Source organism: Desmodus rotundus, chromosome X (assembly GCF_022682495.2).
Source record: "Desmodus rotundus isolate HL8 chromosome X, HLdesRot8A.1, whole genome shotgun sequence".
NCBI lineage: Eukaryota > Metazoa > Chordata > Mammalia > Chiroptera > Phyllostomidae > Desmodus > Desmodus rotundus.
Window position 1 is genome coordinate 21,350,674 of NC_071400.1, and position 26,377 is coordinate 21,377,050.

The window sequence follows — 26,377 nt, forward strand, 5'->3', positions numbered from 1 at the left end:
TGTGAGAGGCAGCCGGTCAATGTATTTCTCCCTCCCTTCCCCTCTCTCTATAAAATAGAGAGATTTTATAAAGATTTAAATAAAATCTTTAAAAAAACATAAAGTTGCATACTTTTCTAGAGGATTTTGTGGCTTAGAGGTATTATTTTGGGTAATACAACTGCTGTTTTACCATTTAGGCTCAGATACTTACCTGTGAGGTTTTTCGTTGATTATAAATCTGAATATTTGCACCTGTTGACAATTATTTATAGGTTTATGAACCACATGAAACACCATTTAGAACTTGAGAAGCAGAACAGTGAGAGCTGGGAAAGCCACACCACCTGCCAGCACTGCTACCGTCAGTACCCCACACCATTCCAGCTGCAGTGCCACATTGAGAGCACGCACACCCCTCACGAGTTTTCTAGTAAGTCACAATTTCACTGAAGTCCTGACATTAATGATTTTCATCATCTAAACTATGAGGAATCCTTAAGAAATCTGATAGAAAAAATAAGAATAAGAAATCAGCTTGGTAGTTTGAGGGCAAAGTTGGAGAACAAGTTTTAACTTGTAGAAACTTTTCCTTTTTTATTTTTTATTTTTTAAATTCTTATTGTTATTCTATTACAGTTGATGCCTTTCAATAAAATTTTGCTTACTAAAATTGAAGTTCCTTTTGTAAATAGGGCGTAACTCATGCATTGTATGTAAAGGGCTAAATTAGAAAACCAGATTCCCTGGTTTCCAAGTATGAAATTAATGGTCTTGATTTATACTCTAATAAGAAAAGTAACTGCAATGAAAGTTAAGATCAGAGTGAGGAGTTAAACGGCTTGGATTCAAATTCCAGCTCTGCCTCTTAATACAACTGCAAGATCTCAGGCCAGTTACTTAATCTTTCTGTGCCTCAGGTTCCTCATCTGAAAAGCAGGAATAAAAATAGTCACTCTCAATGATGGATTGGGAATTATTATGTAAGCTAATATGAGTAAAGTTCTTAGAACAGCATTAACAGTGTTAACAACTATAGAATTGTTGGAACCACCATCACTATTACTATTATTACTTGTTGTTGCTGTTGTTATAGGTGTACAAAATGAACCTCTTATTTATATACCTCCTTAATATGGTGCAATGTGTTTTTTTTCCAATTTCAGCTATTTGTAAAATCTGTGAATTATCATTTGAAACAGAACATACTCTTTTACAACATATGAAGGACACTCATAAACCCGGTGAAATGCCATATATTTGCCAGGTACACACACATTTTATTGTGTACTTAGGTGTTCATTTAATTATTGTGCGCCATGAAATAATGTTGTTCTTTTGAATTTATTAACCATTCAAAGAAAAGTTACTAAAACTGAAGAGCCTCTTCAGTCATGGAAACTCCCTTGGTTTAATTCACATATGTGTGGGTGGTGGGTTGGATTTGGCCTGTAGGTGGTAGTGTACTGGCCCCTATACTAGAAACACAGAATACTCTGTTGGAAAAAGACAAACATACGGACTTTATTACCAAGTAGGGAAGAAAATGGACATGCCAGAGAAATAGCAAATGCTATTAGTTATGAGGAACTCAACTAAATGCTTTGTGGCCTTTATTTTCCCAGAATTTGAACTGGTTCCCAATAATAGCAAGATAAAGATAAATTGCCTTTGTCATATCCTCTATGCTATTTAAAATCCAAAGAAAAGAATACTCCATTTTATATAGCAGGATAAACTTTATAGGATAAGAGGTATCAGAGTTTGAAAGTTTAAGAAAGGGGAAGGGGTAGTAGATCTGAAAAGAAGGGAATCTAGTTACATTTAGGAATATATTTTTAAACTTTGAATGATAACTTCTCTATTTCAAAGATTATCATTATTATTTACAGTAGTAAGATTATTCATCGTATAGGCAGCAGAGCTGAGTTAGTAGAACGTAATATTCCTTTGAACAAAGGATTCATCATTGCTACTTTGATGTAATTGCATATCAGTTATAAATCTTCAAGTTAAACTAAACCTTCTTTATATTTCTAGGTTTGCCAGTTTAGATCATCAATGTTTTCTGATGTAGAAACTCATTTTAGAGCATCCCATGAAAACACGAAGAACTTGCTATGTCCATTTTGCCTCAAAGTTAGTAGGATGGCAACCCCCTACATGAATCATTACATGAAACATCAGGTGAGATTTAGCAGTTTCTTATGTGTTTATTTTGTCTTAGTGAAAAGGTGTGTGTGTGTGTGTGTGTGTTTATCATTTAGACCATTGGCTAGATTTGTTCTAGAAAGAAAGCAAAGTTATTGCAAATTATACAGTTTACAATTTATGCTGAATTACTTGTGAAACTTCCACTTCCTTTATTTGTGTGCTTCCTGGTGATGAGGAGGCTCATGAATAGGGAAAATTCTGAAAGACAGGTAGAAATAGGAACCCTAGAGTGGAGGAGAAGATGGAATATGAGCAGAATGTTAAGTTGGATATTTCAGGGGTCTAAGAGTGGTAAGAATGAGAATGATTTTGAAAGTAGTTAATCAGGAGCAGGGAAAGGGATAAGCATGAACTGAGGAAGATAAGATTTAGCACTTACAATCTTTTTCCTTTTTCTCTTCAAACTTTATTTCCAATTTCTAGCCCATTTTTTATTATGCAAAGACTGGTTCTCTTCATCGGCCCAGAACGGTCTTTTGTAGCAGTCAGTGACAAAGGAAACGGCAATGAGATTTATTTCTAGATAGGTGACCTATGCCAGAGAACTACGTTTACCTTATAACTTGTTTTCTGGATGACTTGCCAGTCCTGCTTTGTAATCTCTCAGATGCCAGTGTTAGTGCTTTCATCTTTCCTTTGAATTCTCATTTTATGCCTGCTTGTTCTTTTCCTGACACAATTAGACCATCCTTTATTTTGGCCGAAAACATTGCTGTAAACCTATTCTTGAGTGTTTGAAAGACAATAGTACCTTTGCCAAAACCAGAAGTCATGAATTCACTGAATCTGATTATGTAATCAAGGTTCGTCTCCTCGCAGATCAGCTTACTACATATTATTGATTACATAGTCACGGCCAATTTATTCAGCACTACTGCTAACATTTCTTTTAATTCCAGTCATCTGGTAATCATAAAATCAACTTGTAGCTGCTAATTGAAAAAAAAATCATAAAATTAATATATCCAAATACATTTAGGACCATATATGTTATGACTGGTATGGTACCAACTTGCTAAGTTTTTAATCCTGGTGTGCCACCTTGCCCTTAAGAACCTCTGGCAAGATCTTTCTGTTCTGGGTCGGCACCAAAGTTCCATCAGATGTTAGTAGATGTCTGCTCTAAAATTGTTCCTGGAAAAAAAAAATCAGTAAATGGCTAGATTTATAAAATTAAAGGATTGGCTTTTGTTTATTTTTAAAATAAGACTTTTCAGAGCTGTTAATATGCTAAAAATCATAAATCTCCAAGCAAGGGGTATTGTCTATTTTATTCCCAAAATTTATTTGACCATTTAAACCTTTATTTGCTCAATACCTGTTAACATTTCTTGAGGATCAGGATTTGGGAAACACTGGTCTTGGCACTTTATATTTAATCTTTTGACCTTTGATATTGAAAGGAAGTAGGAGATAAAAAGCTCTATTTCATTATGAAACTTTTAACATAATTCTATCACCCATGCTTTACTAAACTCCAGGATAAAATATAGGTGTGGAGAGAGTAATATATGCTTAGAAAGGTAAGAAAAAGAAGGATGGGCCTGCTATGTGGACTCTGTCTCTTAAGTGGTTTATATGATCTGTTGTCACACTTCATACCTCGAGTTGTACATCTGAACTTGCCATATATATAGGAAAGAGTTAACCAAGCAGGTCTGAGTTACTCAAATCATGTACATTTTCAGAAGGGTTTACTTGCATAACTAACTGGCCTTGGCTAACTCCTAGAAACTGAGCTTTTGTTATTAACTGACAAGTGTTCTACATGGCTGCAACCTTGAACCATGTTGTACCAGGTTTTCTAAATCAGTTGTGCAAAAAAATATGATTTTGGTGAACAATTGCTTTTGTTCTGGGCATCTGAAGGTTTGGTGACTGAACCCATGAAAAAATCTCGGCTCTTAGACTCAAGAGAGCTCCCCTAGCCAAAAAAACCCACTTCATAGGTGTTGCTAGGGGATTGATTAAGTGTGTCTTACACAACTCCATTGGGAGAAGGCGCTTAGAAACTGGCACCAGTATCCTCCAGACTCCCATGCACTTTTTTTCCTTTATTAATCCTGCTCTGTATCCTTTCACTGTAATAAATCAGGGCTGTGGGTATCACAACTTCTAAGTCTTATCATTCCTCCTACTAGATCACAGGCCACAAACACAAGGCCTGTGGGCCAAATCCGGCCCTTTACCTTGTTTCTACCCAGCGGCAGCACCAAGCTCTCGATTAACAGTTAAGGAGTAGTTACATTTATGCAGTCCTAAAATGACGTTCAGCCCTTTGAAGGCACCCGCAAGGCTGATGTGGCCCCTGGTGAAAATGAATTTGACACCCCTGTACTAGATCATCAAACCTGGGAGTAGTCTTGGGGACTACCGACACACCTTGGGTGCCCAGGGTTTTTTGTAAGTTTCAAGTACCTAAGAGGGAGGCAGTCAGGAGTCAATAGAGGAGAAGCTCTATTAATATGAAAGGTCACCAGGCATCCTTCAAAGTATTTGCAATTTGTATAATTGTTCACAAAATACTCAAAAACTGTAAGCTTGTATTTCAGATGACATTAGTGCAATGTTACACAAGAATTGTTGAATCCAGGGCCAATTTTATTCTTTTCAAAGACTGTGGTTGTAACTTTTTTGTAAAAGAATATATTATGTTTTGAATGATTTTGGAGCTAACAATAGAGCTTGTACAACTTTTAAGAAAGGACGAAGGATTTCACATGTGTTATATAGCCTCATTAGGTCTTTATAATAATAACAAGCAGTTAACTTATACTAATCACTTGCCATGTGACTGTTACTAGTGCTTTTCCTTCATTATCTTGTTTAATCCTCACCACCACTCTACAAAACAGGCATATGGTCGTTTTCATTCCCTAGATGAGGGAACAAAGCTTTACAGAAAGTTACTTGCCCAATGTCACATTCTCTAGTAAATGGCAGAAAAAAAAATTGTCTTACAGCCGAAGCTTTTACCTCAGAGTCATATTCTTCTTTGATACTAGGTCTGAAGGCAGATTTACAAACAGTTAGGATTAACCTTGAAAATCCTTCAAATCACCCAAACAATATAGTATGCTTGTCAAAAGTTTTAACAGACACTTTTCTTTGTCCTTGGAACAGATCACTGTTGTTTTTGGTTGAACATACTATGCTATTAAAAAATTTACTCTATCATCCTTAGCACATTGCAAGCATGCGTGAGTAAAATAGGTATGCAGATTTGAGTCCAAGTAAAGGACCAGTAGATTAATGTCTCCCGTCTCAGGGCTCTGGGCAAATGCTCATGGAATGGAATGGCAGACATTCGAACTACTTAAACTGTGCCTGCTCTTCATGTGCATTCTCTGTCAGTCTCTTGCTGTGTCTGTCTCACTATTTAACAGATACAGGGTGAGACAAAGGTAGTTTATAGTTCTTCATGTGGAAAATAATACAGCAATTAATAAATAAGAATATAAGAATAAACTGTTTTGCATACTCACAACTGTAAACCTGCTTTTACCCCACCCTGTATTTATTGAGTGCCTAATATATGCCAGGGGCTGTTTTTCAGAAATGAACAAAACAAAGTTTGTGTCTTCTAGAATTTGCATTATAGTGGAGAAAATATGTGTGTGTGATATCTGAATATATGTATGCCAATTGGTGATAAGTACCATGGGAGGAAAATATAGGGAGTGCCAGGGCTTAGGAGGTAAAGAAGTAGTTTCTGGGTTTTTTAATGGGGTGGTCAAAGAGAGTCTCTCCAAAAAAAATTAAGAAGAAAGTCATATATATATCAGGGAGAAAATGCCCCTGGTAGAGGGAACAGTAAGTAGGCAGTGAGGTGAGCATATATCTAAATGTTCAAGGAGTAGCAAAGAGGTTCATGTTGCTGGAGCCCCGTAAACAGCTGAGAGGAAGAATAGTAGGAAATTAGGTTGTAGCAATAGAATGAATGCAGGGCAGATGGTATAGGGCATCGTAAGCCAGAGTCAGGATTTGGGAGTATTATGGGAAGCCTTGGAGGGTTTAAGCATGTGAGAGATTACTCTGGCAGCTATGGAGAGAGTAGACTGTTGGGAGATAAAAATGGAAACAAGGGGAAGGTAGGAGGCTATTGCAAGAGTCCAGATGAGTCGTTTGGACTGGTATGGTGGCAGTGGTTGTGAAAAGTGAAAAGACTGTTTTTGAAAGCAGAGATGACAGGTTTTATTAATGGGTTGGATGTGGGGTGTAAGAGAAAGAGAAGAGTTAAGAATGACCAAGTTCTTTTGTCCCAAACAGCTATAAGTATGGTGTTCCCATATTCTGAGATATTGGAAAAACTAGGAGGGAACAAATTTTTTTTGCGGGGTGGATAGGGGGAAATCTAGAGTTCAATTTTGTTCACCTTGATTTGAAATGCCTGTTAGATGTCAAATAATGACATTGAGGAGACAGTTGGATGGGTGATACTTTAAATCATGAAACTGGATGAGGTAGGTATAAGTACAAATAGAGGAAAAAAATTTCTGAGAACTATACTCAGTGGAAATTTCTATCTTTCCTTTTATCTTCTGGGGTTTTTTATTGTTGTTCTATTACAGTTTTCCCTGTTGCTCTCCCCTGCCCCGCCCACCCTCCCCCTCCCACAGTCAATCCCCACACTGTGGTCCATGTCCATGGGCCATTCATACATGTTCATTGATTAGACCCTTCCCCTTCTTTCCCCCTTCATCCCCCTCCCCACCTCCTCTGGTCTCTGTCAGTCTGTTCCTTGTTTCCATGGCTCTGGTTTTATTTTGCTGGTTTGTTTGTTTGACTAAGATTTCCCCCCGGCTCTTTCCCTCTTTTGAGTACATATAGATGAATCTGTTTACATTGCCTGTACCTATGATATGATCCAATGCACTTTACTTCTAAAATAGTCTTAAAATGAGCCCTGGCCAGTGTGACTCGGTTGGGTGTTGTCCTGCAAACCAAAAGATCGCGGGTTCAATTCCCTGTCAGAGCACGTGCCTGGGTTGTGGGGTTGGTCTCCAGTCAGGGTGCTGCAAGAGGCAACCAATCGGTGTTTCTCCCTCACATCGATGCTTTTCTACCTCTCTCCCTCCCGTTGCCTCTCTCTAGAATCAATAAAAGAAAAAAAATTAAATAGTCTTAAAATGATACTAAACTAGTAATACGAACACTATATTTATATATTGCTTTGAAATTTATAAAGAGTTTTTATTTATCAAATTCCTGCTATGCACCAGAAACTGTTAGGTACTTTCATAAACCTTACCTCGTTTGCTTTTCCTAAATGATTATTTGTTTCAAATATAAATAGTGATGGGCCCAAAGAGATACAGCTTTAGAGAAAAAGTCGTTTTGTATCTGTGTTTTAAATTATATATTAACATAAAATATAATTTTAATTAATGAAAGCATATGTATAAAGATTACAATTGATAATATATAATTTATAGTAGAAAAAACACTAGCTGTAAGCAAATGACTTAGGTATCTCTTGGGTCCTATTTCCCATTGGTAAAATAATAACAGGACTGGATTTGAGAAGGGACGCGGTCAAGGGGTTCTCAAACACAGTAGATTGGGATCAGCCTTCCAATATCACAGCCATTAGCCATATGTGTCTATTTTAATTAAAATTTAAGTCCTCTGTTGGACTTGCCACATTTCAAGTGCTCAATAACCAGATGTGGCCAGTGGTTACCATATTGGACAGTGCACCTGGAGATCATTATCATCCATCTGGAATGTCCTGTTGGGCAGCACTGCTTTATACAACCATTTCTACATAACTTTTATGGGAGAGTCTGGTTAAATTTTTTTGGTGTTAGAAAGTTCAGTGTATTTTACCAACTTGTGAAATAAATAGAAATAACAATTAAAAAAGAATTTGCTGTTTTCATGGATAAAAATATAGTATACCTCGTTTTCATATTATCATGTGTTTGAATAATTTCTACTTCAAATTTAAATTCAAAAAGCTTTCACCCTATAAATGCTGTAGAACTTGTCCCATTGGAACCTAATTGTTATAATTTTCATGTTGATTGCCTATATAGTAACAAATGCTTTTGAAACCCAAATACTAATGCAAGAAGTGCTTTTAAATAATGAGATTATATTTTGGTGTTATTTATGATGGAATGTGGTAAAACACTGATTTTTAAATTGCTTAGCTATTAGAATTAAGAGCAATTTCAGGTCCCAGGATTTGTGGTAGTAGAAATTATTATTTCTAATATTATTTGTAAACAGAAAAAAGGAGTTCACCGCTGCACAAAATGCAGACTACAATTTTTGACCTGCAAGGAGAAACTGGATCACAAGACACAGCATCGGACATTTATAAAACCTAAAGAGCTAGAAGGCCTGCCTCCTGGTTCAAAAGTGAGTTTTAAATATGTTGTCTTTTAAAATTTTGTGTGATAATAGAAATAAACTCCTGCCTGGTTTTATCCATTGAATATAATATTAAGATTTTAATTTTAAGATTTATCTTACGTTTGGAAAGAAAAACTTCTATCCATTCTTTTCTAACTTGGCTGACGTGTGCTATCTTGGATCATATTTCTTTGTACTGAGTGCAAGTAGATTAACTGCAGCCTGAGTCAATGGATAGAATATCCCTTCAATATTCTATAGGCTCTTTCTGAGCTATTCCAGTTGGCAGCATATATGTCTGCTTCAGCCACTAGACTATAAGGTCAGGAATCATGTTTAATTTATCTTTGTGTCTCTAGCATGTGTCATACATAGTGCCTTGAATGCCATGGTTTGTTGAAGTTGGTATTACTGAGTGTTCTCAGAAAAGCAAGTTCTGCTTCTGAATAGCATTGCTGTTTTAAGAGCACAAACACATCTGACTGCAAATTTCCTTTTCCCTGATGGCCTCGTGCACATTTTTTCTGACTTCTTTATGTAAAGTCAGCTCTTGGCTGTGCTCCAGTGGAGGGATGCCTAATCCAAATTGAAAAATTCCCAAACATTTATATTTGGCTTTGAGTACTTACCTTTGAATGTGAGTATGTCTACTATTTGAATGCACTAAAATAATGTAAAGTAATGCTCTGAATACGTAGAGCCAGAGAAGCTATCCAGTATCCTTCCTTCCATGCAGCCCATTCCTTCCATGCTGGGACCAGACATGCAGAATACTAACGTAAGCAGTGCAGTCCTCCCTCAGATCTTAATAGTAGTAATAATTAGTATATTACATTATAATAATCATAATGATTTTGGTACTTTAGCATTAAGGTTTCAATGTGCTTTTTCATACATTCCATTTTTTAATCCATGTCACAATTTAATGAGGTAGACAAGGCAGGTATGATTCCCTTATTATAAATGAGGAGGCTTAGAGAGGATACGTTACTTACTCAGGGACAAATGGCTAGGAAGAGGTAGTACTGAGATTTCACGTTGGGTCTTTTGACTCCTAGCTCAGTGATTTTTGTAGTATACTAAACCACACGTATTACGTACGACTTCTTCATTGGCTGCTTCTCAAGTACATGGAGGTTGTATAGTCAAATGATTAAAGAGAAGGTAAATAGGCAACTGTGCTTTTCATTATTAACCAATGGTGTAATCAAACATTTTCTTTTTCTAAATACTAAATGATAAATTTTATATTAGCTCCCTTAAAGGAAATTCTGAATGTTATGAAACTTTCCATGATATATGATGAATTGATGTAACCTCCACAGCAACCTTTGGAACCATAAATTTTGCTCAGTGAGCCCCCAGAGAAAGCAGGTCACATTTACTGGAGATCTGCTTCATAGTCGTCAAAGAGTAATATAGGCCCTTCTAGCCCTCACTGGTGTGGCTCAGTGGATTGAATGCTGCCCTGCGAACCAAAAGATTGCCAGTTCGATTCCCAGTCTCAGGGCACATGCCTGGGCTGCAGGCCAAGTCACTAGTTGGGGACGTACAAGAGGCAACCGATTGTATCTCTCACACACTGATGATTCTCTCCCTCTTTTTGTCCCTCTCTTCCCCTCTCTCTAAAAGTAAATAAATAAATAAATAAATAAATAAAATCTTAAGAAAAAAAGTGATATAGGCCTTTCCAGAGTTGTTATTTCAGGCCTTTGACATTCAAATTTTGACCTCTAAATTTGTGAAAGCTACTTAGCTATATCAGAGCATAAAATAGCCATGGAATATGCTTTTTTGATAATAATAATTAGCAGTGATTCCTAATTATCCATTAATACCTATGTTATATAAATACTATCAATACAACACTGTAATATTATAACAGTAAGTAAATATTGATGTAAATTTAATTGGTATAATCATTCAGAATAAATGGAAGATTTAACTGATTGTATTTTATATTTGTCATTTTCAAAGTAATGATTTTTAACTTTTTGTATTGTATTTTTTGAAACAGCTTTATTGAAATATAATTCATATACCATACTATTTTCCCATTTAAAGTATACAATTCAGTGTTATTTAACACATTTCACAGAATTGTGCAGCCATCACTACCATCCATTTTAGAACATTTTCAATGCGCCCAAAAGAAACCCCATACCTATTGACAGTCAGTTCCTATTTCCCCTCTACTTGCTCCAGGCAAATGTTAACCTTCTTTCTGTCCCTGTGGATTTTCCTACTCTGGACATTTCGTATAAATTGAATCATACAATAAGTGATCTTTTATGTCTGACGTATTTCACTGAGCATAATGTTTTTTGAGGTTCATCCATATTGTAGCTTGTATCAATATTTCATTCCCTCTTATGGCTGTATCAGTAATTATGTACCAGTACTTATGTATCAGTACTCCATTCTTTTTTATAGCTAAATGTTATTTCATTGTAGGGATACTCCATATCTTATTTATCCATTCATCAATTGGTGGACATTTGGGTTGTTTCCAGGTTTTGGCTATATGAATAATGCTTCTCTGAAAATTCATGCACACGTTTTTCTGTGAATGTAGTGCATTTCTCTTGGGTAAAATTGCTAGGATAGAACACCTAGGAGTGAAATTCCTGGGTTGTATACCTCTTAGTTTAACATTTTGAAGAACTGCCAAACTGTTTTTCAAAGCTACTGTACCATTATACATTCTCACCGGAAATAATGAGGGTTACAATTTCTCGACATCCTTGGCCACACTTGTTATTATCTGCCTTGTTTTAAGTATATTTTATTGTGCCCTGGCTGGTGTGGCTCAGTGGATTGAGCACTGGCCTGTGAACCATAGGGTCACCAGTTCCATTCCCAGTTAGGGCACATGCCTGGGTTGCGGGCCAGGTCCCCAGTGTGGGGTGTGTGAGAGACAACCACACATTGATGTTTCTCTCCCTCTCTTTCTCTCTCCATTCCCCTCTGTCTAAAAATAAATAAATAAAATCTTTTTTTAAAGTATATTTTATTGATTATGCTATTACAGTTGTCACTTTTTTTTTTCTCCTTTATCCCTCTCTGCCCTGTACCCCCTTCCCTCCAGCACTCCCCCCCCTTAGTTCATGTCCATGGGTTATACATGTAAGTTCTTTGGCTTCTCCATTTCCTATACTATTCTTAACCTCTCCCCATCTATTTTGTACCTACCATTTATTCCCTGTACCTTTCCCCCCACTCTTCCCCATTCCCCTCACCACTGATAACCCTCCATGTGATCTCCATTTCTGTGATTCTGTTCCTGTTCTGCTTGTTTGCTTAGTTTGTTTTTCTTTAGATTCAGTTGTTGAGAATTCTGCATTTGTTGTCATTTTACTGTTCATATTTTTGATCTTCTTTTTCTTAGATAAGTCCCTTTGCCGTTTCATATAATAAGGGCTTGGTGATGATCTGGGAAGCACTTGATCTGCCCTTCCATTCTAAATGATAACTTTGCTGAGTAGAGTAATTTTGGATGTATGTCCTTGCCTTTCATGACTTTGAATACTTCTTGTCTATAAGGTTTCTTTTGAGAAATCAGTTGATAGTCTTATGGGAACTCCTTTGTAGGTAACTCTCCTTTTTTCTTTTGCTGCTTTTAAGATGCTCTCCTGCCCTGGCTGGTGTGGCTCAGTGGATTGAGCACTGGCCTGTAAACCAAAGGGTCACCGGTTCAATTCCCAGGCTATGGCACATGCCTGGGTTACAGGCCAGGTCCCCAGTGGGGGGACACACAAGAGGCAACCACACATTGATGTTTCTCTCCCTCTCTCCCACCCTTTCCCTCTGTCTAAAAATAAATAAAATCTTAAACTCATAGTTACTTTTTTAAAAAAATCCTCTCCTTATGTTTAATCTTGGGTAATTTCATTATGATATATCTTGGTGTGTTCCTCCTTGGGTCCATCTTTTTTGAGACTCTCTGAGCTTCCTGGACTTGCATGTCTATTTCCTTCTCCAGATTGGGGAAAGCTCTCCTTCATTATTTTTTCAAATAAGTTTTCAATTTCTTGCTCTTCTCCTTCCAACACCCCTAGATTCGGATGTTAGAACATTTAAAGTTGTCCCAGAGGTTCCTAGGCCTCTCCTCATTTTTTTCAGTTCTTGTTTCTTCATTCTGTTCTGGTTGAATGTTTATTTCTTCCTTCCATTCCAAATCATTGATTTGAGTCCCATTTTCTTCCCTTTACTGTTTGCTCCCTATATATTTTTCTTTATTTCACTTTGTATAGCCTTCATGTCTTCCTTTATTTTGCGTCCATACTCAATCATTTCTGTGAGCATCCTGATTACCGTGTTTTGAACTCTGCATCTGACAGGTTAGCTATCTCCTTGTTGCTTAGTTATTTTTCTGGAGTTTTAATGTATTCTTTAATTTGGGCCCTATTTCTTTGTCTTGGCACACCTGTTACATTGTAAGAGGCTCAGCCTTAGGTATTCACCAGAGCGGGGCAACCCACTTCACTGTGTGGTGCGGGAGGGGTCTGAGAGGGGGCAGTGCCACTTTCTCAGCTCTTGGTCGGTGTTCAGTCACTTCCCCTGCTACCCACAAGCAAACTGCGCCCTTCTGGTTCTGATTCCCCAGTGGTTGGGTTTGTGCATGTCCTAGGATCCCATGGGCCCCTCCGACAGACTCTGCTATGAGACTGACAGTTTCTCCCGCTGCTACAACTTGTACAGGTTTTTAGAGCCAGAGGTTTTGAGGCTTTATTTCCAGTATTGGAACCCTGGGTAGTTTGGTCTGTCTCACTCCCTAGTTGTTCCTCCTGGGTTATCACACACAAGTGTGGAACCACCCGTTCCACCAGCTGCCACACCTCTCTGCCCCTCCTGCCTGTCTAAATGAATGTTTTTTTCTTTAACTCCTTAGCTGTTGGATGTCCATACAGTTCAATTTTGTGACAGTTCTGGCTGGTTTTTTGTTTTTAAATTTGTTGATGTCCTTTTGGTTGTGTGAGGAAGTGAAGCATGTCTGCCTATGCCTCCATCTTGACCCTTATCTGCCTTTTTTATTATAGCCATTCTAGGTGGTCTGAGGTGATATCACATTGGAGTTTTTATTTACATTTCCTTGATGACTAGTGATATTGAGCATATTTCATGTGCTTATTTTCTTCTTTGAAAATAAGAAAATTTTCTTCTTATATCTTTGAAGGAAGGCCTATTCAGATCACTTGCTCATTTTTCTAAAATTTTTTTATAGTTTACATTCAATATTTTTGTATTAGTTTCAGGTGTAGAGCATAGTGATTAGACAATTACATACTTTACAAAGTGTTCCCCTGATATTTCTGGTACCCACCTGACATCATACATAGTTATTACAATATACTTCCCATTTTTAAATTGGGTTATTTGTGTTTTTCTCCTTTTAATTAAATTTATTGTAGTACCATTGGTTAACAAAATTATACAGGTTTCAGGTGCACAATTCCACAACACATCATCTGTACACTGCATTGTGTGTTCACCACCCCAGGTTATTTGTTTTTATATTGTGTTGTAAGAATTCTTTATATATTTTATATATAAGTCCCTTATTACATATATGGTTTGCATATATTTTCTCTCATTCCATGGGTTACCTTTTCACTCTTTTAATTGTGTATTTGAAGAACAAGTTATAAATTTTTATGAAGTTCTATTTATCTATTTTCTTCTTTGGCTAATTATGCTTTCGGTGTAACATTTCAGAAACCATTCCCTAACCCAAGGTCACAAAGACCTGGTTTTATGTATTATGTATTATGTTTTCTTCTAAAAGTTTTATAGTTTTTTTTTATGCTCTGGTTTCTCAACAAATATATAAATATTTTGCCTTTTACTAAAAGTTTTATAGTTTTAGATCTTACAGTTTGGTCTTTTGATAAATTTTGAGTTAATATTTGTGTCTAATTGGGATCCTAATTCATTTGCATGTAGGTATCCATTTGTCCCAGCATCATTTGTTAATGTGACTGTTGTTTCCCACACTGAATTGTTTTGGTACCTTTGTCAAAAAGAAATTGACCATTCTGTGAGTGCTTGCAGTGATCTTTTTAATATTATGGTGATGATTAATTTGTAAAATACACATTGCCTTCATATTTATAGGTTACTATTCGAGCATCATTTGGACACCTTCATTCAAAACCATCAACTACATCTTCCAGTGATACTCCAAGCACTTCTTCTCTTCGGGTCTCACCTCCAAAGTCTAAAAATACAACTGTTAAAAATTCCACAAAATCTAATGCGAGTAAGACTAAGATGTGTAAGCCTCGTGCAACTACGTCCACTGCAACTAAAACATCCAATGCAAGTAAGCAAGGCAAAGGTGCATCTAAATGCAAAGCAAAAACCTCTTACAAGCAAAAGAAACAGCGCAACAGAAAGAACAAAATCAGCATTGCTTTGAAGAATTTAAGGTAATATCTTTTATTCCTGATTTGCAATGTCAATTTATGTTAAATATTAAAGGTTTATCTTAATATAATTTACCATATCACAAAACTCTCTTGACTATTTACATGTTGATTTTATCTGGCATAAACATCAAGCAGTAAAAAGGTACTTTTTACAACTGTTGGGCAGAACTTGAATTACTATGTTTATTTGTATAATTGTCATCTTTTACGCTAACCTTATATTTTGTGTTTATATCTTGTGATAATTGAATTGGTTAATATGATCCTTTTTTTTTCCAGGGAAAGGTTAACTGCTGTTAGATGTTTTACACTTATCCTAGCTTGTTTCAAAGAAAAATTTCAAATGAATAAGTCTCTATTTAAATGTGTTAATTTAAATATCTTAGCTTCAATTAAAAAAATGTTAGTAAAGCTTTACCTTATTATTTTTGTTTTACAATATCAATTTTATCATTTTTTTCTGTCTCTATAAGGTGTTGTCGAGGAGTTCACAAGTGCATTGAGTGTCATTCCAAAATAAAAGATTTTGCAAGCCACTTTTCAATATATATCCACTGTAACTTTTGCAAATACAACACTAACTGTAACAAAGCCTTTGTAAATCATATGGCGAGGTGAGTTAAACTTGTACACTGCCAATCAAAACTGCCATTCAAGGTATTTGTGGGGTTTTTTAACCAAATTTATCCTATTAGAAGCCAGTTTGTCACATCAAAGAGCTAAAGGGATCTAGCATAAGTTTGTTAAGGAAATTTATTTTTCTAACTCTTTCAAAAAGTGGTTATTTCCAAACATAAAATTTTAAATGTTTTAAAAATGTTTATTAAATAAATACATGTAACCCACATGAGCAGTCACTTTGAGAGACATCAGGTTTGTCAAAGATGGTAAGACCCATTATTGGTGATTACATATGCATGCTCTCTGTTTCTCTCCACCCCTCTCTCCCCCTCACACCCTTGTCTCTCATCCAGCCCCCTGTCCTTCGTCTTTCAAGTCATCCATGTTTGCATTCATTCAGTGAAATGTGACATGAGAGACTACAGGGATATTCCAGTCATGGTGTTATTATTGGAATTTCTTTTCATACATCAACTCAATTTAAATTACTTGAGCACCTACCATATGAGGTCTGTCCAGAAAAAGTCCAACCATTTTTAATATAACAGGAACAGTTTGCATGACATCAGTGTAACCTGGCAGCCAAGGAGAGTGGACTGGAATGTGCATGCGTGAACAATGACAACCTCACTGTACTAGTCAGTGGGGGCGGCAGACATCATTGAGTGAGCATGTGTACTGTGTGGCTGTCGCATTCAAAATGACTGAGCGAGTAGACCAACAAATCTGTATCAAATTTTGCATTAAGTTTGAACATTCCTCTGCAGAAACTATTCAGATGATTCAGAAGGCCGCAGTTATGGGCAACTGGTGATTGGCAGCTTCATCACAACAATGCACCCACTCATGCATCATGTCTCATGCAGAGATTTTTTTTGTGAAACATCAAATCACCCAAGTAACTCTGCCCCCTTAAAACCTAGATTTCGTGCCCTGAGACTTCTGCCTTTTCCCAAAACTAAAATCGCATTTGAAAGGGAAGAAATTTCAGACCGTTGATGAGATTCAGGAAAATACTATGGGGAAGCAGATAGCAATTGGGAGAACTGTGTAAGGTCCCAAGGTGCCTACTTTGAAGGGGACTGAGATGTCATTTTCCTATATATAATGTGTCGTGTATTTTGTACCTTCAATAAATGTCTCTATTTTTCATAGTACATGGCTGGATACTTTTTGGACAGACCTCATATACTTTTTACTAGAAAAAACTTCAGAGCCCACATTATTTTCATTTGGATCTCATTTGTAGTACTTCCTCAGGATGGATTCTTTTTTAATAGACAAAAAATTTTGATATAACTATGCTAAGTTGATTATTCAAATTAAAGTAGCTCTATTTTTACTCAGAAATAAGGTGTAACCAATAAAACTTTTTCTCGTAAATCATGACAAGACCTTTGTTACTTTCTGGTCATGGTTAGCTTCTACTTCCTAGGATTTGCCCACATTTTTTTATGGCTTTGCCACTTGGCCTGCAAGGTTTTTTCCTCCTTGATGATCAGCCTGACTTCATGGTACCTCAACTTCTTTAAAGCCAGCACTTCACATCCACCTGTGACATTTTCTACCCCCTTCTTTGCCACTCTCCCCTTTTAACTCATCATATACAATATTTATTTTGAATTTTCATTACTGCATGACTTGCAGTCTTGATCCATCTTTTTAACCACCAGCACCAATCCAACTTTATAGTCAACCTCACTCCCAAAATCATCTGTTTGAATGTTGCTTTGTTTTTGTCCTGTAATTCTTTATATCTTAGTTATGTTTAACCTTGCTGTCCTTCAATCTTTTATCCAATTTTTGGTTTTTTTAAAGTTAATCTTCGTTAATTTTTTCCATTACCATTTAGTCCCCTTATACCTCTCGCCCCAATAATCACCACACTGTTGTCCATGTCCATGAGTCCTTTTTCCTTTTTGCTCACTCCCTCCGCCCCTTCACCCCCCCCCCATTAGCTGTCCTCTGATTTCCATCTATGAGTCTGTCTCTGTTTTGCTTGTTAGTTCAGCTTGTTCATTAGATTCCACATATGAGTGAAATCATGTGGTGTTTGTCTTTCTCTGACTGGCTTATTTCACTGAGCATAATGTTCTCCAGGTCTATCCATGCTGTTGCAAAAGGTAAAATTTTCTCCTTTACTAGGAATTCCATTGTGTAAATGTCTCATAGTTGTTTTATCCACTCATCTAGTCATGGACACTTGGGCTGCTTCCATTTCTTGGTGATTTGTAAATAACACTGCAATGAACATAAAGGTGCTTATGTACTTTCAAATTAGTGTTTTGGGTTCCTTCGGATATACTGAGAAGTGGGGTTGCTGGGTCAAAAGGCAGATCTATTTTTAATGTTTTGAGGTATCTCCATACTGCTTTCCACAGTGGCTGCTCCAGTCTGCATTCCCACCAACAGTGCAAAAGGGTTCTCCTTTCTCCACATCCTCCCCAGCACTTGTTGTTTGTTGATTTATTGATGATAGCCATTCTCACAGGTGTGAGATGGTATCTCATGTGGTTTTAATTTGCATTTCCCTGATGATTAGTGACCATTGAGCATCTTTTCATATGTCTATGGGCCATATGTGTGGCCTCTTTGGAGAAGTGTCTATTCAGGTCCTTTGCCCATTTTTTAATTGGGTTGTTTGGTTTTTTGGTGTTGAGTTTTGTAAATTTTGGATATTAACCCCTTATCAGATGTATCAGGGAATGTGTTCTCCCAATCAGTGAGTTGCCTTTTTATTTTATTGACCATTTCCTTTGCTGTGCAAAAACTTTTTAGTGTGATGAAGCCCCATTTGTTTATTTTTTTTTTTGTTTTCCCTGCCTGGGGAGATATATTTGATAAAATATTACTATGAGCAATGTCCAAGATTTTGCTGCCTATGTTTTCTTCTAGGATTTTTATGGTTTCAGGTCTAATATTTCAGTCTTTCATCCATTTTGAATTTATTCTTATGTGTGGTGTAAGAAGGTGGTCTAGTTTCATTTTTCTGCATGTATCTGTCCAATTTTCCCAACACAATTAATTGAAAAACTATCTTTAGCCCATTGTATGTGCTTACTTCCTCTGTCAGATATTAATTGACTATAAAATGTGGGTTTATTTCTGGGCTCTCTCTTTTGTTCCATTGATCTTTGTGTCTGTTTTTCTACCAGTACCAAGCTGTTTTGATTACTATGCTCTTATAGTATAGTTTGATATTAGGTAGTATAAGTCCCTCAACTTTGTTCTTCTTTCTCAGGATTGCTGTTGCTATGAGGAGCCTTTTGTGGTTCCATATAAATTTTTGAAATATTTGTTCTAGTTCTATGAAATACATCACTGGAATCTTGATAAAAATTGTGTTGATCTATTAATTGCTCTGGGTAGTATGGACACCTTAATGATGTTAATTCTTTCTATCCATGAACAACGGTATGTGCTTCCACTTATTTGTATCTTCTTCAGTTTCTTTCTTCGGTGTCATAATTTTCTGAGTACAGGTCTTTTCCATCCTTGGTTAGGTTTATTCCTAGGTATTTTATTCTTTCTGAAGCAATCGTGAATGGGATTGTTTTCTTCTTTTCTCTTCCTGTTAGTTTGTTATTGGCATATAAAAATACAACTGATTTCTGAATATTAATTTTGTATCCTGCTACTTTGCTGAATTCATTTATCAGTTCTAGTAGGTTCTTGGTAGAATCTTTGGGGTTTTCTGTGTACAGTATCATGTCATCTGCAAAGACTGTTTCACTTCTTCCTTTACTATTTGGATGCCTTTTATTTCATCTTTTTGTCTGATTGTTGTGGCTAGGACTTACAGTACTACATTGAATAAGAGATAAAAGCAGGCATCCCTGTCTTGTTCCTGATCTTAAGAGAAATGCTTATAGTTTTTGCCTATTGAGTATGATGCTGGCAATGAGTTTGTCATATATGGCCTTTATCATGTTTAGCTATGTTCCCTCTTGCATAATAGCCACCTGAAAACTTGTTAAAACTGATTTCTGAGCCCTACTGCCAGAGATAAATTCAGTAGGTCTGGAGTGGAACCTAAGTCTTTGTATTTCTCATAAGCTCCTAGGAGATGCAGACACTGCTGGTCCATGGCCCACACTTTAGGTAATACTACTGTGCTATGTCAATCCTAGCTAATCCCGCCTGGCTTTCTAATGCAGGAAAGCTCTCCTTATCAGTTTAAAAGGGAATATAAAAGCTATTATCATTGGCTACAAAATTTGGTTAGTGGTTTTCTGTTCTATGTGTATAGGAATTATTGTTTTAACTCCTGAGCTGTGCTTCCCTTAATTCACTTTCCTTAAAAGCTCTCCTAGTAATTGCAAAAGATTCTTTAAATGTTTTGCTTTACTAATGGTAAGTAATGTCATTAAGCCCAGATAGCACTACTTTGAGGATCATTCAGATTGTCCCTACTCACTGAGTATGCAATACAATTAGAAAGTGATAATTATTATTCATAACTTTATATTATAACAAAATACATTAGCAAATATCTGTTAACATTGTTTTGAACTCTTAATAGTTGGAAATTTCCATTTGATGGTCTTTGTATTTTAATTATGAGATTTTTTTAATAAACAATATTGAGGTACTGATCATTTAAGAATATTCTCAGGGCAATATGTTGTTAAAAATACACAGGTATAGTGAGATACAAGATAAAAACTTTGAAGTAAACAGAGATGACTAATAGAATTTTACAATGTAGACCAGGCTCTTTTATTCAAAACTAATAAACTAAACATAGACTTGAAATATGGTCATAAAATTAATACAACTTATTGTGTAATAAAATCTCATTTGTCTCTTATCTCTCCAGCTCTCATAGCAGCCATCCAAGTAAACAGTTTTCTATTTTTAAGAAGCATTGTAAAACTCTCAGGTAACTAATTGATCTTTTTTCATTCTCTCTATTGAAAAATTACAGTACCTAACGTTTTTACTTGTATTTTTTTTAAATATTTTATTTATTTATTTTTAGAGAGTGGGGAAAGGAGAGAGAAAAAGAGGGAGAGAAACTTCGATGTTGGTAATTGTGGGTGGAGAGGGGGTGGGTGGAAGTGCAAGAGGGTATAACGAGAATAAAGTAACGGAAAAAATACAATAAAAAATTTATTGTAAACTTATTTTTTTAAAAATCCATCTTTAAAAAAAAGAAGCATCGATGTGAGAGAGAAACGATTGGTTGCCTCTCGTACACACCTCAACCAGGGATCAAACCCACAACCTAAGCATGTGCCGTGACTGGGAATTGAAGTGGCAACCTTTTGCTGTGTGGGACAGTGCCCAAGCAACTGAGCCACACTGGTCAGGACTATAGTAACTTCTTTTAACCTGATGCTGGAGTGCCTCGTTCAGAAAATGAAATGATTGCTACTGAACATATAGAGTTCTGTTCATTATATCCTTGGATCAAAGAGGGGATATAGTCTCTGGCTAAACTGTGTTTCTGTGGTGTTAGTCATTAAGATGAAACTTTCGTAGTTTTGCAATAAAAAATAAAAATTCAGGCTGTCCAACAATATTTGAATATAAAAGACATTTAAGATTCCTAGTAAAGTAACTAACACTTTTTAATCAATATATAGCCTCATAATTTGTAAGGTTTTTTTTTTGTTTTGTTTTTGAAATAAAGTGCACAACTTATTTACAGTACAGAAGGAATTGTCGATAAACATTTCTAAAGGCACTTACAATTAACTTTGGTTATACGCTCAGAAGCCACTAAATAACTGCAGTAATACAAGAGGTTTATAATGAGTGCTTTGAGAATTCATGATTTCAAAGGAAGGAGAGGTTTCTACTTATATGAAGGGGCACAAGGGCATTCTAGGTAGAAGACAGCATGAATAAAAATGCAGAAAGTCATAGTACAATTTAGATAGAGCATGAAGTTGATACAAATGGTATTGAGATCAAAGTCTGGGGGATTAGTTTTTAGCTTAGATCCATATTGCGGATGCCTTGAAAAAGGCTAGGGAATTTGGACTTCGTTTTAATTTGAGGACATTGGGGAAACCATTGGTGTTTTGTGCAGAATCAAGAGTACTGAAGAAAGGTCAGTTTGGAGGGGTATAAAAGGTGAGTTGCAGCTGTATAGGGCACATACACTAGTTAAGACTATTGTTGTAGTTAAAACTGATTTAATAACCTGGGGTAAGGTGGCCAGGTGGCATTACATCATGTTTAAGAACATGTGCTCTGGAATCCAAGGGCTGAGTTTCAAACCTGGCCCTTGCTTTGCTAAGTTACCAAACCTGGCCCTGTCCTCTATTTTTAAAAATTATCATTATAGCACCTACTTTTGGGGTTTCTCTAAGATTTAGATGAGATGATATGTTAAACCTTCAGCTTGACACAGGAAGTGCTCAATAAATTGTTAATATTATAAAATGTTTGCCCTGACTGGTGTAGCTCAGTGGATTGAGGGCAAGCCTGCGAACCAAAGGGTCGCCAGTTTGATTCCCAGTCAGGGCACATGCCTGGGTTGCAGGCCAGGTCCCCAGTATGGGGCATGCAAGAGGCAACCACACATTGGTGTTTCTCTCCCTCTCCTCCCTTCCCCTCTCTCTAAAATAAATAAATAAAATCTTAAAAGAATAAAATGTTTGAAATACTGACAATTTTAAAGAAAAAAAGTGAAAACTACAATTTTGAGGGAGTGTTGTTGTTGCTGTTGTTGACATGACATCATAAGAGAGACCATTCAGGAGGAGTGACTTTCAGGGGTGGGGAGGAAAGCACATGACTTCAGTTGTATGAAGATCATTCTTTAATGCTATGTACTACACTTTATTTGAATTTTTAAAATTTGGATCATAGTAACCATAACCTTTCTTAATCAGGACACTTCCATGTATATACATACTTCATTAGTGGAAAAAGTAGTCTAAATTTAATAATAAATACACATACATGCAAAACAGTTTTAATAGAATAGTAAATTCTGTAAAGAAAATAGAATTTCAATGAACCTATCAATGAAAGAAACCAGTCACAAAATGCCACATAGTATATATTTGCATTTATATGAAATGTCCGGAGTAGGTAAATCTACAGAAGCAAAAAGATCAGTGACCACCATGGGCTGGGGGGCTGGGGGTGAGGAAAGGTAGGGGCAAGTGAATGCTTATGTGGGACACGGGATTTAGAGTTTCTTTTTCAGATAATGAGAACGTCCTAAACTTAGATTGTTGTGATGGTTGCACAGCTCTGTGAACATTCCAAAAATCAGTAAATTGTACTCTTTAAATATCTGAAGTGGATAGCATGTGAATTATGTATCATAAAACTTTCCTTTAAATACCACCTCAGAGATGGTTTCCGTAAGCTGCCCCACGCATGGGTAGGTCAGTAAAATCCAACCGAGAGAGCGACCAAACCTTTGGGTGAATCTCCTTTTCTCCACCCTCTCCTCTTGCTTTGTCAGTGGTGTTTGACTAATCTCTGCTTCAGTCTCTTCTTTCATCCCATTGACTGGGAATCATGCTTTCCCATCTATTCATGAACTTCGCTTTGAATTTCTGGTCCTCCTTAAAAATAACATCAAGTGCTCTTGTAGAATGTCCACTGATCTAAAATGCTGCCTCCTGGATCTCATACAAAGTCTGACAGCCTGAGCACATTCTGCAATTCTGGACCAGCACACTCATGGCCTCTGCCAAATTTCCATTGTTTCTAATCCAAACATCAGTCTTCTCCCAGCAATGTTAAGTTAGTACTAGGGTAGGGGCTCTGATTGAGGCCAGGCGCCTCAAAGATACTTTGCTTCATCTTGTGGCAGTCCCGTGTATCTAAATGGGGTGTCATGAAATACAGGGGAACTTACGCTGGAGAGTACCCAGCCTTTTCTTTAGCCATTAAACTAAGAAACTAGTGGGTTTTCCATTTGGACTGGACTACCCTATCCCCCATCAGGATTCAGGTTACAGAACAGAATGTCGGGGAGTTCACCGCAATACTATCTGGTCCCCAGCATCAAAGATGCCCCCACCTACCTATCATATTCATGTAGACCCAGGAAGCACCTCTCCAAATACTGATCACTTACTTAATGTTTGTATTTAGAATGACTTAGAAAAAGGAAAAATCCTAAGAGCTTATCTGATCTCATGGAAAGCTACAAGTCAGACATGCAGTGTCCTTGGGTGGTTCAGTTTTCCCTAATTTTCTCCACCTCACATTATTATGAAGATCATTCTTGAAGTGCTAACGTGGCAGCCAGATATAAACATACAATGAACTATTAAGACTAGAGCTGCAGAAGTCAGTCTAAGGTATACTAATGGTTTGTATTCCTATACAGATCAAATACTTAAATTTAAAATGAATTGTAAAAAGTATATTTACACTTGTAAGCTGATAATAACAATAATTACATTACGTTTAATGATTTCTTTTTAAAGCATTCCCATTTTTTTATGATTTTTGTTGTCATTTAAGATTCTATATTGTAGGCTCTACAAAGTACATAAAAGTCCTTAACAGATAAAACCAGCGACATTGAAATAAAGAACAAACTGATAGTAGTAACCAGAGGGGAGTGGGGAGAGGGATAATAGGGGAAGGGCCATTAAGGAACATGTATAAAGGACACATGGACAAAGCCAAAGTGAGGGTAGGTTTGAGGGTGGGAGGCGGGGATAGGTGGGGTCAGGGGGGAGTGGTGGAGGGAAATGGAGACAACTGTACTTGAACAACAATAAAAATATTGCTAAAAAAAAGGTTCTCAACAAATATATATTGCATGAATGAATATTCTTGCTTTGCAGATGGGCAAAGGCACAGAAATATTGTGCCTTGTACAAGTTATACAAGTTGTTAGTGGAGCCATACTGGGCTTTAGGTCTCTCGACTCTTATCTTTTAGCAACTGGTATGAGAGGGAACAGTTTATAAAGCACTAAATGTTAGCATAACTTAGGCGTGGCTATGCCATTTTCTAAAGCACCATTTCAAATATATCAGGCTTATATAACAAAATTGAAAAGTAATGGTCGTGTTGCATAAAAAGCAAATCAAGGGTTACTACATGGAGCCCTGACTAGTATGGGAGTTATTGCCCTGGCTGGTGTGGCTCGGTGGATTGAGTGCTGGCCTGTGAACTGAGAGGTTGCCAAGTTCGATTCCCAGTCAGGGCACATGCTTGGGTTGCAGGCCAGGTACCCAGTTGCGAACATGTGAGAGGCAACCAGTTGATGTTTCTATTGCACATTGATGTTTCTCTCCCTCTCTTTCTCCCTCCCTTTCCCTCTCTCTGAAAATAAATAAAAATTTAAACAAGTTATTACATGGAAAAAGTTATTGAACCTGTGTATAGACTTTTATAAAAAATAATAAATATTTTTCTTTCTCTCTTTTTTTCATAGGGGCATTACTCTAGTGTGCCTTAAATGTGATTTCCTGACTGACTCTTCTAGTTTGGATCGTATGGCTAAACACTTAAGTCAACGTAAAAATCATACTTGCCAAGTTGTAACAGAGAATGGTACGTATATATAATTGCATTATTTTGGATTTCTGATATTTATACCTGTATTTTTGGTCAACCACAATATGGAGTCTTAATTTTATTAAGTTGATAGTGTCACTCATATATGCTATTTTAAGTGTTCATACTTGCCAAGTTGTAACAGAGAATGGTACGTATATACAACTGCATTGCTTTGGATTTCTGGTATTTATTTGTGCATTTTTGATCAACCACAATATAGGGTCTTAATTGTATTAAATTGATAGTCTCGCTCATCGTGTATGCTATTTTAAGTGTTCAACGCTTCTAATTTCAGTTCCCAAAAGTACCTCAACTTCTGGACCCACTTCTGAGTAAGTTGAATTTTCATTCAATGTTTTTTCTTTGATGGATTTTTAACACTGTTGCATATTTTTAATGTATCATTAATAGAAATGAAAAATATTAAAGTATTTTGTTTTTGTTTTTGTTTTTAAAGCTGCTTGTTGAAATAGATTCCTGCTCTATGGAGCTCGTGCAACCTGGTGCAAGACAAGTTGGAATTTCCTAAGTTCAAAGTTCTGAAGTGTTTTTTTTACACAGAGCCAGTTTCCTAAGTTCAAAGTTCTGAAGTGTTTGCTCACACAAAAACGGTTAAACAGCCAAGTTCATGACACTAGCTCTCGTTATTCAGCTCTTTTCAGCTTTCAGATGGCACTAGATTCTTATTCCACCTTATCTTTGTGTCAGGTTAACATATCTTAACATATGCTTTTTTTCTCCAGTTGGCTTTCTCCAAAAAATAACTTCTGTTTGTTATGGTCTTTCTCACTTTGCTTAAAAGAATTTGTGTTTTTCTCTGCTGTATTTGCCTTCAGAATATTGCATTTCAAATGCTATGGCTGTTCATCTTTTTTTTTTTTTTTTTTTTTTTTTGTCTGTCTGATTTCTTAGTTAATTTCATACAAGTCTTACATTTTTAGGTCAGGTAGTTGTCTTTCTTCTTGTTCTTTGTCTGTCATTGTTCTATTTTTCATATTTTTCAGATGCAGAAGCAACACAGAAATTTCAAAAATGTCCAGGGTACTCCTGGTCAGTGTCCCCCTTCGTTGGACACAACTGATGCCTGTTCTCTCTTTCCAAGAAATATTGAGTTGTTTAACTGTGAGACCCCCTCTAGGTTGTGGCCATAGGAAATCAGATCTTGGGAAGAGTCCCTTCCTTCATGCTGGACCATGCTAATTTGGCCACCAAGTTGAACACAACTTCCCACTGGGGGCTTTGGTTTTTACCTAAAGTTCATAGGTCAGTTCTGACCAAGAAAA

The 26,377-nt window shown here is 36.6% G+C and overlaps 1 protein-coding gene across 6 annotated transcripts in view; it reads left to right on the plus strand.

The window, feature by feature from the left end:
* The window catches only part of ZNF280C (zinc finger protein 280C), a 59,352-nt gene extending 33,249 nt beyond the window's left edge, over positions 1-26,103 (plus strand). For all 6 annotated transcript variants that reach the window (XM_045200908.3, XM_045200910.3, XM_053917379.2 and 3 more), the window contains 10 exons: positions 255-412; positions 1,146-1,246; positions 2,020-2,166; positions 8,428-8,559; positions 14,668-14,981; positions 15,455-15,595; positions 20,422-20,484; positions 24,970-25,088; positions 25,390-25,426; positions 25,552-26,103. In XM_045200908.3, the coding sequence (XP_045056843.2) occupies positions 255-412; positions 1,146-1,246; positions 2,020-2,166; positions 8,428-8,559; positions 14,668-14,981; positions 15,455-15,595; positions 20,422-20,484; positions 24,970-25,088; positions 25,390-25,426; positions 25,552-25,567 (1,228 nt within the window). In that variant the 3' untranslated portion in view covers positions 25,568-26,103. The remainder of the gene's footprint in view (positions 1-254; positions 413-1,145; positions 1,247-2,019; positions 2,167-8,427; positions 8,560-14,667; positions 14,982-15,454; positions 15,596-20,421; positions 20,485-24,969; positions 25,089-25,389; positions 25,427-25,551) is intronic.
* Positions 26,104-26,377: the final 274 nt, after the last annotated feature.